Here is a 13897-nt window from a genome sequence, read left to right as displayed (position 1 = left end):
TGAATAAAGATGTGGTGCCTACATACAACAGATTTCTACCCAGCCATGCAAAAAAAGAAATAATGCCATTTAAGCAACATAGACGGACCTAGAGAGTGTCATAGTAAGTGATGTAAGTCAAAAGAGAAAGACACATACCACACAGTATCACTTATATGTGAAATCTAAAATATGGCACAAATGAACCTATCTATGAGACAAAAGCATAATCAGGGACATAGAGAGCAGACTGGCTTGTGCCAAGGGGGAGGGGGTTAAGGGAGGAGTGTATTAGTATGGGACTGAAAGTGAAAGTGAAGTCGCTCAGTCATGTCTGACTCTTTTCCGCCCCATGGACTCTAGCTCGCCAGGCTCCTCTGTCCATGGGATTCTCCAGGCAAGGGTACTGGAGTGGGTTGCCATTTTCCTTCTCCAGGGGATCTTTCCGACCCAGGGATCAAACCCAGGTCTCCCGCATTCCAGGCAGACACTTCCAGGCCACCAGGGAAGCCCAGTATGGGATTAGCAGATGCCAATTATTATATAGAATGGATAAACAACAAGGTCTTACTGTGTCACACAGGGATACACAATATAGCACAGAATTATAGTCAACATCCTGTGACAAACCATAGTGGAAAAGAATGCAAAAAAGAATGTGTATATATATATATAAAGTAACATTGTAAATCAACTATACTTCAACAAAGTAAAATTTAAAAATCACACACCTCCCCACCTGCACCATCTTCGCTGCCTGACTTTCCTCCATCATGCTTTTCAGCGTCAGCTTCTGCTTGCTCATTTCATGAACGTGAGCACCTCAAGAGCAGACACTCCTGTCTGCTCGCTCCTGCATCCTTGGCACCCACAAGTGTCTGACACAGGCTCTTGGGCAGGATGCGACGACTGCATACATAAATCATTGTGTGCCATCAAGGGGTGTTCAGAAGGCACTGCCCTGCCCAGCTGTGAAGAGCTGAATTATTCCCCACCGCAGATTCATATGTTGGAATCCAAACCCTCAGAATGTGGCTATATTTGGAGATAGGTTTTTCAAAGGGGAGTGTGTATGTGTGTTCAGTCGTGTCTGATTCTTTGCAACCCCATGGACTATAGCCAGCAGGCTCGCTTAAGTCACCTTAAATGAAGTCCTCAGCGGGGCCCATAGTCCATTCTGACTGGTGTCTTCATAAGAGGAGATTAGGAGATAGGTGCACATGGAAGGGAGACCATGGGAGGGTAAGCGAGGAGAGAGCCATTTGCAGCCAAGGGGCGAGGCTTCAGAAGACAGTAACCCTGCAGACACCTTGGTCCTGGACGTCCAGCCTCCAGAACCACATTTCTGTGGCTCAAACCACAGAAATCTGTGTAATTTGTCATGGCAGCCTGAGCTGACTACTACACCAGCTGTGAACTCCCTGAGGACAAGAACCCATGGTTTCTTCATCATTGTATGCTCCGTATCCACAAGGGTCTAGTCCAAACCCATACTCAGTAAACAGGGCTCTAATCAAATTGCACTCGCCTCGCAACAGAGAGATGATGACGGAAGAAGCACTGAGTGGTGAAGGGAGAGCCCTGCATAGACAGCCAGAGTGAGTTGTTCATAATCATCTACACAGGCTGGCCATTTTCCTTGCATTTATCTATCTCAAGGTGGTGTCGTCTCTCACTTGCTGTTGGGTTTCTTTGTGGGGTGTGATAAACGCCACGGTGGATAAAAGGAAAATCCAGTCAATGGCAGAAACAGACAAAGGAGGCAGGGGTCTGTGCTCAGTCTCAGGGCTCCCTTTCCATGTAACAGGTATGTGTGACGCTCCTAGCAGTCGTGTGAGGGGTGGGATTCAAGACAGAAACAGGCACGATGGAGAAGAGTCACAGAGGAAGGCCACTTCTCACCTGTCCTCTCCTTCTGGGCTCCAGGATCTTAAAGGTGTTTTAATCTGCTGGGGTCACCTCTCCAAGGGCAGCAGTTGCCTCTGAGGCTCCCCCTGCCGACCCCGGGACCACTCAGTGCTGCTTTGGAGTGTTTGCATGTTGGTACGCAACATGCCTGTGCCCAGTTCGGATCCGCTGGGAAGCTGGTCCAGAGCAAGGCCCGTGGCTTGGAGCCAATCTGTTGTCATACTCACCACCCACCATGGAAGGGACTGTGTTGGCATTTTAATGTGCATTTTAAATACACATGCTAAGCAGAAATTTTGGTTCATTTGACTTGTTAATTTTTCTCTTATGATGCTCACACCAAAGACTACTTCTGACACTTCTGGTTAACAAATGTGTGAGCCACCTCCCACCCCCCCGCCAAGTAATTCTCTGTGACATCAGTTGGTGTCCTGTAATTTAACTCAGTTCTGACACTGTCTACCTGGAGATAATGCCAGGTTCTACAGGGTAAGGATTCAGTCCTCCAGGACTTCCCTGCCCAACTTCAGATGCCAGTCGGAAGTCCAGGTTGTCCCCTGTGCTGCTTATGACTCTATCAACTGGAAGTTTCCATAACCTCCTTTTTAATTAATTTTAATGAATTAATTTGCTAGAGCAGTTCAGGAAAACAGTTTACTTACTAGATTACTGGTTTGTTATTAAAAAAAACAACAACAACAACAACAACTCAGGAACAGCCAGATGGAAGAGATACACAGAGCAGGGTATGTGGGAAGGGGCGCAAGCTTCCATGTTCCCTCCAGCATCACTCCTCTGGCACCTCCACATGTTCATCAACCCAGAAAACTCCCAGGATCTTGTACTTTGGGGATTCTTATAAAGGCTTCATCAAGTAAGCATGCTGCTGCTGCTGCTAAGTCGCTTCAGTCGTGTCCAACTCTATGTGACCCCAGAGACGGCAGCCCACCAGGCTCCCCCGTCCCTGGGATTCTCCAAGCAAGAACACTGGAGTGGGTTGCCATTTCCTTCTCCAGTGCATGAAAGTGAAAAGTGAAAGTGAAGTCGCTCAGTCGTGTCCGACTCCTAGTGACCCCATGGACTGCAGCCCACCAGGCTCCTCCGCCCATGGGGTTTTCCAGGCAAGAGTACTGGAGTGGGGTGCCATAGCATGACCAGTCGCTAACTCAATTTCCAGACTCTCTCCGGAGAGTGAAGATTGGACCGAAAGTTCTACGCTTCTGATCGTGGCTTTGTCTTTCGGGTGACCAGCCCCCATCCAGCAGTCCGTCAAGAGTCACCTCATTAGAACAAAAGACGTTCCTGTGGCCCAGGAAATTCCCAGGAATTTAGGAGCTCTGAGCAGGAAACAAACACTTACAAGTATATATTTTTTATTGTCTCACATTTTGTCTACCCAAGTCTCAAAGATGTCATCTTGTGATTCCTCTGGAAGCTTCATGGTTCTAGCACTATATTTAGGTCTCTGATCTCTTGTTAACTCATTTTTTGCATATACAGAGAGGTAGGAGTTGAATTCTTTTCTTTTTCATACGGATATTCAGTTATGCTCTCACCATTAAAAAGAAGACTTTCTCCTATGGAACTGACTTGTTCAAAAATGAACTGACCATAAATGTGGATTTATTTTTTCTTTGGATGTCCTATTCTGCTCTATCCACCTAACAGTTTATTCTTGTACCAAAACCATACTGAATTGATTACTGTTGCTTTATAGAAAGTATTGAAATTAGTTTATAGCCCCCGACTTTGCTCTTTTTCAGTACTATTTTGGTTCTTCTAGGGACCTTGAATTATCATGTAAGTTTTACAATCAACTCATCAGTTTCTTCAAAACTGCTCTTGGAATTTAGGATTGTGAGCTATAGATCAATTTACAGAGAGTGGATATCTTAATAGCATCAAATTGTCCAATCCATGAACACTGCATATCTTTACATTCATTTAGATCTTTAATTTCCCTCCCTGGTGGCTCAGCTGGTAAAGAATCTGCCTGCAACACGAGAGACCTAGGTTCAATCCCGAGTTTGGAAAGATCCCCTGGAGAAGAGAACAGCTACCCACTCCAGTATTCTGGCCTGGAGAATTCCATGAACTGTATAGTCCATGGGGTTGCAAAATCGGACATGACTGAGCGACTTTCACTTTTAACTTCTCTCAGCAGTCCTTTTTTTTTTTTACATTTTAAAAATTATTTTAATTGGAGAACAATTACAATATTGTGATGGTTGTGCCATGATTCGGCCATGGGTATACATGTGTTCCCCACCTTTCTGAACACCCCCCCACCTTCCTCTGCCACACTACATTTTAAGGATCCTTGAAAGACAGTTTGAGAGATTTGCTCTTCGGGCATTGTGGAATTCTTTTTTTTTTTTCAATTGGAGACTAATTACAATATTGTAATGGTTTTTGCCATACATTGACATGAATCAGCCATGGGTGTACATGTGTTCCCCATCCTGAACCCCCCTCCCACCTCCCTCCCCATCCCATCCCTCTGAGTCATCCCAGTGCACCAGCCCTGAGCACCCTGTCTCATGCATTGAACCTGGACTGGTAGTCTGTTTCACATATGGTAATATACATGTTTCAATGCTATTCTCTCAGATCATCCCACCCATGATACATATCTCTAACCAGGGACTCATGTACAGAATCTATAAGGAATCCTACTAATCAATAACAAAAAGACAAGTAACGCAACTTTAAAAATGGGCCAAAGACTTGAAAACACATTGCACAAAAGACAGATGAATAGTCACTGACATGAAAAATGCTTAATATCAATATTCATTAGGAAATGCAAATTGAAACCACAGTGAGATACATTTCATACCCACTAGAGTGTTTGGTTTTTTTTTTTAATGACAGCAAAAGGGCCCTAGGAATCTTTTTTGGAGAGAGGGAAATATTCTAAAATAAGTGTGGTGATGGCTACACAACTTTACAAATTTACTCCCCAAAATCATTGAACCATACCATCACAATAGGTGGATTTATAGGATATGTAAATTATTCCTCACTAAGCTCATACATTACTGATGAAAGTGTTAGCCATATATTACAATTTAAAGACACAAGCTGGGCTTTGCTGGCAGTCCAGTGGTTGAGATTCTGCCTTCCAGTGCAGGGAGCACAGGTTTGATCCCTGCTCAAGGAACTAAGGTCCCACATGCTGTGAGGTACAGCCAAAAATTTTAAAAAATAAAGACACAAGCATGTAGAGAAATTGTAAACAAATGCTGGAGAATGATAAACATAAAATTCAGGATAGTTTTCACCCCTAGGAAGGAAGGGAGGGGGATAGGAAGTGAAAAGGGCAAAGAGGAAACTTCAAAGGTATTTGTAATCTTTTTTCCCTATATTGGGTGATGATACACAGTGTTCATTGTATCAACAGTTTTTATAGCTTACATATAGTCTATAGATTGTTATTTTGTTTCTGTCCTGTAGTTAATAACTGCAACTTCCAATGAATAAAATAAAGCATAAAAGACACTGAAGGCAGACCTGATAAGAACACTTGATACAATAACACAGTATCCAGTGGGGAGTAAGACACAACCCAACCTAAGAGACTTGCTGACAGCACAGAAGGCGGAGTTGGAAGACAGTCCCCAGAGATGAAAGCCAGTGGGCATTCACACAGACTCATAAGGCATACGGGTGGAGAATGGGGGACCAGATAGTGAGGAAGAGGATAACAGGTTGGCTGAAAGTCATAACTTCTCCACTTTGGGTTCACAAGGGGTTGGGGGAACACAGCACCCCATCTGTCCTTAAAAAAATAAATACGCATGCATGCCTGCTTGCATTCTTTCTTTTTTGCTAACTTAGGCCAGTGTACACCTGAACCTGAAAACCTGGCCAGAAATATGCAGCCCTCATGCCGGCGAGTGGCAGGCCTCATGGCACTAGTCATGACCTCTCACTGGTGGCTCACAGACTTTCAGAAAGACAGACGCCAACTCTCTACCGCTCTGCAGACACTCTCCCCCTTGTGCCCGGATTACTCTTCCAAGCACAGTGGTTCTTGCAGCTCCACGGGGAGGCCCCTGGGAGAGGAACGCTTCAAAGACTCACTGTTTTATGAGCCCTCCCCACCCTTCTCTTGCCTTTCTTCATCTTTCCTTCTTTTTAATCTGCTGTGGTTTGGATCCCCGGTTGCCAAATACATTTTAAAAAATATCGTCTATTCTGAACCACAGTTTTTAGAACATCAAAAAGCTTTTAGGATATTTCACCACTATTTGGCTCATTTCTTGGCCTCACTTGTCAACAGATTTAAATAATTCTAGATAAAGGAGTTTCTGTGAAAAAAAGTCTCTTTTCTCCCCTGAACCTATTTCTGCTTCATTTCTTTGTTTTGCAGCAGAAAAGTCTCCTTTTGCTCCCTCTCTTTTAAAGTTCATAATTCAAAGACCCAAGCCTCTTGGCTATTGGGTGCAAATTTGGCCACATTCTGGTGTATCAGTGATACCCCCTGCAGAACTGGGTACCTCTTTTCCCATACAGAGTTCTCCATCACATGAACCCTGGTGTACACTCAACACACCTTCACACATGCATAGACACATGGGCATGCACACAAACACAAGCAACATGCATGCACCTACATGCAAGTGCAGGCATGCCCGTGTGCACACATACTCATTGAGCACCCATGAGAGATTTTCCCATACTTCATGCCTCTGCATCAGTAGCGGTTCCCTCAGGCAGCCATCTTGCAGTTGCTTTAACCAATCTTTGTGGAAAGCATACTGCAGACCAAATACAGGTCTAGGCTCCAAGGAAACCACAGTGATGAGTTCCTGCCTTTGTGGAGCTTATATTCTAGAACAGCACCGCCCAGTAGAAGGTCCCTCAATAAGGGCAGTGTCCCGCACTGCTTAATACAATAGCCACCAGCCAGGTGTGGTTACTGAGCACTTGATGTGTGCAAATGAAAACTGGAGTTTAAATTTTATTTAATTTTAATTAATATGAATTTAAAGAGCCACATATGGCCAGTAACTGCTATATTAGGAGAAAATGGATAGACACTCCTGCTTCTTCCTCTTTACTTATTTATATAAGTAAATTTTGAATATTAAAAAGTACTATCTTAAAATCTTCTGCATGACTCTCATCAAAAAGAACACAAATAACAAATGTTGGCAAGGATGTGAAGAAAAGGGAACCCTCATACACTGTTGGTGGGAATGTTAATTGATATAACCACTGTTGAAAATAGTATGGATGTTTCTCGAAAACTGAAAATAGAACTACCATTGACCCAGCAATTCCACTCCTGAGTATATTTCTTTAAAAAAGCAAAACACTAATTTGAAAAGGTACATACATCCCAATGTTCATAGCAGCATTATTTCCAGTAGCCCAGATATGGAAGCAACAGATGAATGGATAAAGATGTGTTACACACACACACACACACACACACACACACACACACACACACACACACACACACTGTAATATTACTCACCCATAAAAATAATGAAATTTTGCCTTTTGCAGCACCATGGAAGACTTGGAAGGTATTATGCTAAAGTGAAAGAAGTCAGAGACAAAAAGAAAAACACTGTATAATATCAATTATGTGTGGAACCTAAAATATACAGCAAATCAGTGAAAATACCAAAAAAGAAGTAGACTCACAGAGAACAAATTAGTAGTTACCAGTGGGAGAGGGGAGGGGGAGAGGCGAGATAGGAGTAAGAAATTAGGAGGTACAAACTATTAGGCATAGAATAAGCTACAAGGATATATTGTACAATGTGGAGTATATAGCTATAATAACTAGAAACAGAGCATAACCTTTAATAATTGTGAATCACTGTTGTACACCTGTAATTTATATAATATTATACCGTAACTATACTTCAATTAAAAAGAACTTTGCAGATTAAAAAAACATTTAAGCCCTTTTCAGCACCAAAATGAATTTCAAACCATAAATAAAGCCCATCAAGAAGCTGAAAAAAATTCCTCTGCTGCTTCAGAGAGGAAAGAAGCAGGAGGCCCGTGGGAGGTTTCCAGACGGGAGATGGACATGGCTTACGCAAGGCAGGGAGAGGTGGAAGTGGTCTGGTACTGGTTTATTTTGAAGATAATCAACAGGATTGCTGGTGGATTAATTTGAGGGTGGGGTGAAGAGCATTTTGGCCCAAGTGTGCCTTGATAGAGCCATTGGTGGAGATGAAGAACTTGAGAAAGAGGGAGCCCGTGTTTGAAGGGGAAAATCAAGAACCTGATGTTCAGGGACGTCCCTGGTGGTCCAGTGGCTAAGACTCAGCACTACCAATGTAGGGGGCCCTGGGTTCGATCCCTGGTCAGAGAACTAGACCCCACATGCCTCAACTAAAGGTCAGCATGCCACAACTAAGTCTTGGCACAGCCAAATAATTAAATGAATTTTCAAATAAGAGTCTGATGTTCAGCTGAACATGTCAGTTTGGGTATAGTCAGCAAAAAGACATACTTCCTCCCTGCTCTGCTGTGTCCATGTCCCGTCCTCAGCAGTGCCTTGCGGGACCCATAGCTATTGCTGAGGAAATTGCCCAGCAGGAAAATGCCTCAGAGTGGCCAGGGTTCTGGGTTCACCTGCGGGGGTGGAGGGTGCCCCCTCCCGGGTCCTGCTCAGGTTTGTCACCTGACCCCCTAAGCAGATAAGTGGGCCCCCACGCTCCAGAGGGTTATTCTTGAAAGTAAGTCCGTTAATTCTACCTTGAGACCTCTCTTAAGTGGGACTCGAACCCAGGCCAGGGAGAGGGACAGAAGGGGATATGCCATCTGCATCCCTTCTCCCTGGATGTCGGCTATCCCTGTTTCAGCACCCATCTCCCCACTCCGGTAGACACGCAACGAAATGCTCTCCTCTACAGAAGTCCATGCCTTCAGACACTCAGCATGGTCCAGCCCATCACTTCCCCTGGTGGGGTTCTAGTAACATATCCTACCTCCTTATAAGCAAATTGTTCTTGTTTAGTCAGTAAGTCATGTCCAACTCTTTTCCACCCCATGGACTCTAGCTCGCCAGGCTCCTCTGTCCATGAATTCTCCAGGCAAGAATACTGGAGTGGGTTGCCATTTCCTTCTCCGGGGGATCTTCCCGACCCAGGGACCAAATCCTCATCTCCTGCATTGGCAGGTAGATTCTTTACCACTAAGCCACCTGGGAAGCCCCAGATTGCTCCTGCACTCCTAAATTAATATTTGTTTAATGAAATTCCAATCAACATTCTAACAGAATTTTATTTTGCAGATGATTCTGATTTATGAGAACTGATTTATGTTAATAGGTGATCAGAAAAAAAACAGAATTGTTTGACAAATGAAGAACGATAAAGAGGAACTCTACCTGATACTGAAACATTCTCTAATCTATGGGGAAAAAAAATTTAAGTGAAGCATAAGTGGAAGCCTCAATAGCTAGATAAGAGATACAGAGCAGATATAATCGAGAAATACCCTATAAAAATTTAATGTATGACCAGGGTGGTTTCACAAATTAGTGAGAAAAAAAAAAACACTATACATGCTACTAAGATAATTGATAACTTTCTAGAAAAATGGTTAGAATTGTATCTCATAGCTTACCCCAAGATCAGTTCAAGTCCGGATGAGTTAAATGTAAAAAATAAAGCCAAAACACTCTAAGAAAACATAGAATAATAGGTCTCAGCTATCAAAGCAGGGAACCACTTTCTAAAATCACTGTGAAAAAGATGGATAAATTTGCCAGCTAAAAATTAAAAATTCTCTACCTGTAAAACATGAAAAATAACCATAAACAAAACTAAAAGGTAAATGACAGATGGGGGAAATTTGCAACAAACACAGAAAAGTACTAATATTTTTAATATGGCAGTAACTCTTGTAAATTAATAATCAAACCACTGGGCATCACAATACAAAAATGGCATAAATCCACAATTCACAAAATACAAATGGCAGGTGAATCTTTGAAAACTGTTCATCCCTATTAGCAATCAAGAGAAGCACCAAAGCATATTAAAACAGTTTTCCCATATCTAACTGGCAGGGCTTTTAGTGGTAATACTTCACGTAATCTCAGTGGTGATTCAGGCACTCATTCACTGCCGGAGAAAAGGCCAAATGGAGCAAAAACTTGGCAATAAGAGTCAAGAGAATTTAAAATGTCGACATCCTTGGACCCAGTGCTTTTATTTCTAAGCATTCATCCAAAGCTTGTTATCAGAAGTAAGGACTAAGGATGTTAGCTGCAGCTTTGTCAAGAAGAGTCAGAAATTAGGAATAAAAGTCCAAAGACAAATACATCATGTGTGGTGTATCCCTAAAATGTAATATCATGCTTTAATCATCCTTTTGCTCAATGTTTGTGAAAATGGGAAATGTTCAAGGGAAATGAAGGAACTGTGATATCTGGGATGATGTTTTTCTTTATTATACTTTGATGCATTTTCTGTAGTGATGCTCCTTTTATGATAAGAAACGAAAACATTCATATCCATTTTCTAATGCCCGTATACATGCCACTTGCCAGCCCCAGATAAACATCTTGTTTCTGATGTCCCATCCATAAAAGTGACTTGCGAACCCAGCCAGCACTTTACCGGCAGGGATCCCCCCGCCACCCTACCCACCACTTCATAAGATCACAGCACCTTTGTTGCTTTTCTGTACCCGTTGGTCTCTAAACATGAATGAATGCCCTGCATCTTCATATGTTTGTTTTGGGCTGCCCACTGTCCTTCCCAGAGAACGGAAGAGAAGAAAGTGATCCTTCATTTTTACGTGCAGCTGCTCTCAGGCCATCTGTGCTTACCTGGGTGTTTGCGTTGGGTGCCAGTTGGGATGGGTCACGGGAGCAACTTGGAAAGTATCGCTAGTTTCTTTTGTCTTTTTGAGGAAACTGACACTGTCTTTGTTTTTGTCCCATAGGTATGATGCTGCCTCTTGCGTTCTGCCATTGGAACAGTTAGTTTTCTGTGCCGAAATCATTTCGGGAAACTCAAGCACTAGATTTCAGCGTTCAAGGGAAGCCAAAGCCATTGGAGGGGGCAGTAAAGCCAAAACCCTTTTATCTGAGTAGTTCCAAAAATTTCACTGCCCCTTCCCCATCCGCCCCCATCCCCCAAGTAAGCCATTGCACACAGACAGGCAGCATGGCAAGCAAACGGAAATCCACCACCCCGTGCATGGTTCGGACATCACAAGTGGTAGAACAAGATGTGCCCGAGGAAGCAGACAGGGCCAAAGAGAAAGGAGTTGGCATGCCACAGCCTGAAACAGCCAAGGACACGTGGCCAGCGGAACCTGAAAACTCTTCCAAAGAAAATGAAGTGATAGAGGTGAAATCTACAGGGGAAAACCAATCCAAAAAGCTCCAAGGTGGTTACGAATGCAAATACTGCCCCTACTCCACGCAGAACCTGAACGAGTTCACGGAGCACGTTGACATGCAACACCCCAATGTGATCCTCAACCCCCTCTACGTGTGTGCCGAATGTAACTTCACAACCAAAAAGTACGACTCCTTGTCTGACCACAACTCCAAGTTCCATCCCGGGGAGACCAACTTCAAGCTGAAGCTCATCAAGCGCAATAATCAGACCGTCTTGGAGCAGTCCATTGACGCCACCACCCACATCGTGTCCATCACCGCCAGCGGCCCCGGAAGCGGGGATGGCGACCCTGGGATCTCAGTGAGTAAAACCCCCATCATGAAGCCAGGGAAACCAAAAGCCGATGCCAAGAAGGTGCCCAAGAAGCCGGAGGAGGCCACCCCTGAGAACCACGTGGAAGGGACTGCCCGCCTGGTGACGGATGCCGCTGAGATCCTCTCGAGACTCGGGGGCGTGGAGCTCCTTCAGGACTCGCTAGGACACGTCATGCCTTCTGTCCAGCTCCCACCAAATATCAACCTTGTCCCCAAGGTCCCCGTCCCGCTGAACACTACCAAATACAACTCTGCCCTGGATACCAATGCCACCATGATCAACTCCTTCAACAAGTTCCCCTACCCGACCCAGGCAGAGCTGTCCTGGCTGACGGCAGCTTCCAAACACCCAGAAGAGCACATCAGAATCTGGTTTGCCACCCAGCGCTTAAAGCACGGCATCAGCTGGTCCCCAGAGGAGGTGGAGGAGGCCCGGAAGAAGATGTTCAACGGCACCATCCAGTCCGTCCCCCCGACGATCACTGTGCTGCCCGCCCAGTTGGCCCCCACGAAGATGTCACAGCCCATCCTCCAGACGGCTCTCCCATGCCAGATCCTCGGCCAGACCAGCCTGGTGCTGACTCAGGTGACCAGCGGGCCAGCGACCGTCTCCTGCTCCCCCATCACACTCGCCGTGGCTGGAGTGACCAACCACGGGCAGAAGAGACCTCTGGTGACTCCCCAGGCTGCCCCCGAGCCCAAGCGCCCCCACGTCGCTCAAGTGCCAGAGCCCCCACCCAAGGTGGCCAACCCCTCGCTGACCCCAGCCAGCGACCGCAAGAAGACCAAGGAGCAGATAGCGCACCTGAAGGCGAGCTTCCTGCAGAGCCAGTTCCCCGACGACGCTGAGGTCTACCGGCTCATCGAGGTGACCGGCCTCGCCAGGAGCGAGATCAAGAAGTGGTTCAGCGACCACCGGTACCGGTGTCAACGGGGCATCGTCCACATCACCAGCGAATCCCTCGCCAAAGACCAGCTGGCCCTTGCTGCCTCCCGCCACGGCCGCACATACCATGCGTACCCAGACTTCACCCCACAGAAGTTCAAAGAGAAAACCCAAGGTCAGGTGAAGATCCTGGAAGACAGCTTTCTGAAAAGCTCTTTCCCGACCCAAGCAGAACTGGACAGGCTGCGGGTGGAGACGAAGCTGAGCCGGAGAGAGATCGACTCCTGGTTCTCAGAGAGGCGCAAGCTTCGGGACAGCATGGAGCAGGCCGTCCTGGATTCCATGGGGTCTGGCAAGAAAGGGCCAGAAGTGGCGGCCCCCAACGGTGCTCTGTCCCGACTTGACCAGCTCTCCAGTGCCCAGCTGGCCAGCTCTCTGCCCAGCCCCTCACCAGCGATTACAAAAAGTCAAGAACAGGTTCATCTCCTGAGGAGCACGTTCGCCCGAACCCAGTGGCCGACCCCGCAGGAGTATGACCAGCTGGCGGCCAAGACCGGCCTGGTGCGAACTGAAATTGTGCGCTGGTTCAAGGAGAACAGATGCTTGCTCAAAACTGGAACCTTGAAGTGGCTAGAGCAGTACCAGCCGCAGCACGCGGTGGACGATCACGGCTACGATGCCCCGTGGAGGAAAGTGGTCAAGACCGTCATCACCGAGAACCCAAAGAACGGGAGCGAGGGGGGTCATCAGTACTACAAGGACCCCAAAAAACTCTGTGACGAGGACCTGGAGAAGCCGGGACCCAGAGGGAAGGCAGGTGGCGACCAGGTGAAAGACAATTTGCCGGCAAAGCCCTCGGAGGCCACGTCGGACCGGTCGGAGGGCAACAGCCGAGATGGCCAAGCCAGTGACGAGAACGAGGAGTCAGGTGTCGTGGATTGGGTGGAGGTGACGGTCGGAGAGGAGGACGCCGCCTCCGACAGGTCGGACAGCTGGAGTCAGACAGCAGCAGAAGGCGCGGGGGAGCTGGCCGACTCGGACTCGGACAGCGGCCCGGCGGAGCCTGGCCAGGCCTAGACAGGTAACGCCACCTGTTCCCCGGGGAGCCGGGGCGGGGGGCTGGGCTTCCTTCTGTCTATTGACTGTGTCAATATAGTCATCAGGTACAGAGCTGTTGACGCAGATGATGTGTTCACCTCTCAAGCTCTTTTAAAACAAAGGAAGAAAAACAGGTTGGCAGATTTTACGTCGTATTTGCAAGGCGGTGCCCAAGTGGTGCTAGTGGTAAAGAACCTGCCTTATAATGCAGGAGACAAGAGATGTGGGTTTGATCTCTAGGTTAGGAAGATCCCCTTGAGGAGGGCATGGCAACTCGTTCCAGTATTCTTGCCTGGAGAATCCCATGGACAGAGGATCCT

At 46.3% G+C, this 13897-nt stretch overlaps 1 protein-coding gene across 5 annotated transcripts in view; it reads left to right on the top strand.

The window, feature by feature from the left end:
* Positions 1-13897, top strand: part of ZHX2 (zinc fingers and homeoboxes 2) — a 179864-nt gene that overhangs the window by 149426 nt on the left and 16541 nt on the right. For all 5 annotated transcript variants that reach the window (XM_052651422.1, XM_052651423.1, XM_052651421.1 and 2 more), the window contains one exon: positions 10816-13560. In XM_052651422.1, coding sequence (XP_052507382.1) covers positions 11040-13556 — 2517 coding nt within the window. In that variant the 5' untranslated portion in view covers positions 10816-11039 and the 3' untranslated portion in view covers positions 13557-13560. The remainder of the gene's footprint in view (positions 1-10815; positions 13561-13897) is intronic.

Source organism: Budorcas taxicolor, chromosome 14 (assembly GCF_023091745.1).
Source record: "Budorcas taxicolor isolate Tak-1 chromosome 14, Takin1.1, whole genome shotgun sequence".
In the NCBI taxonomy this organism is placed as follows: Eukaryota; Metazoa; Chordata; class Mammalia; order Artiodactyla; family Bovidae; genus Budorcas; species Budorcas taxicolor.
This window is presented reverse-complemented; position numbering and strand designations above follow the sequence as displayed.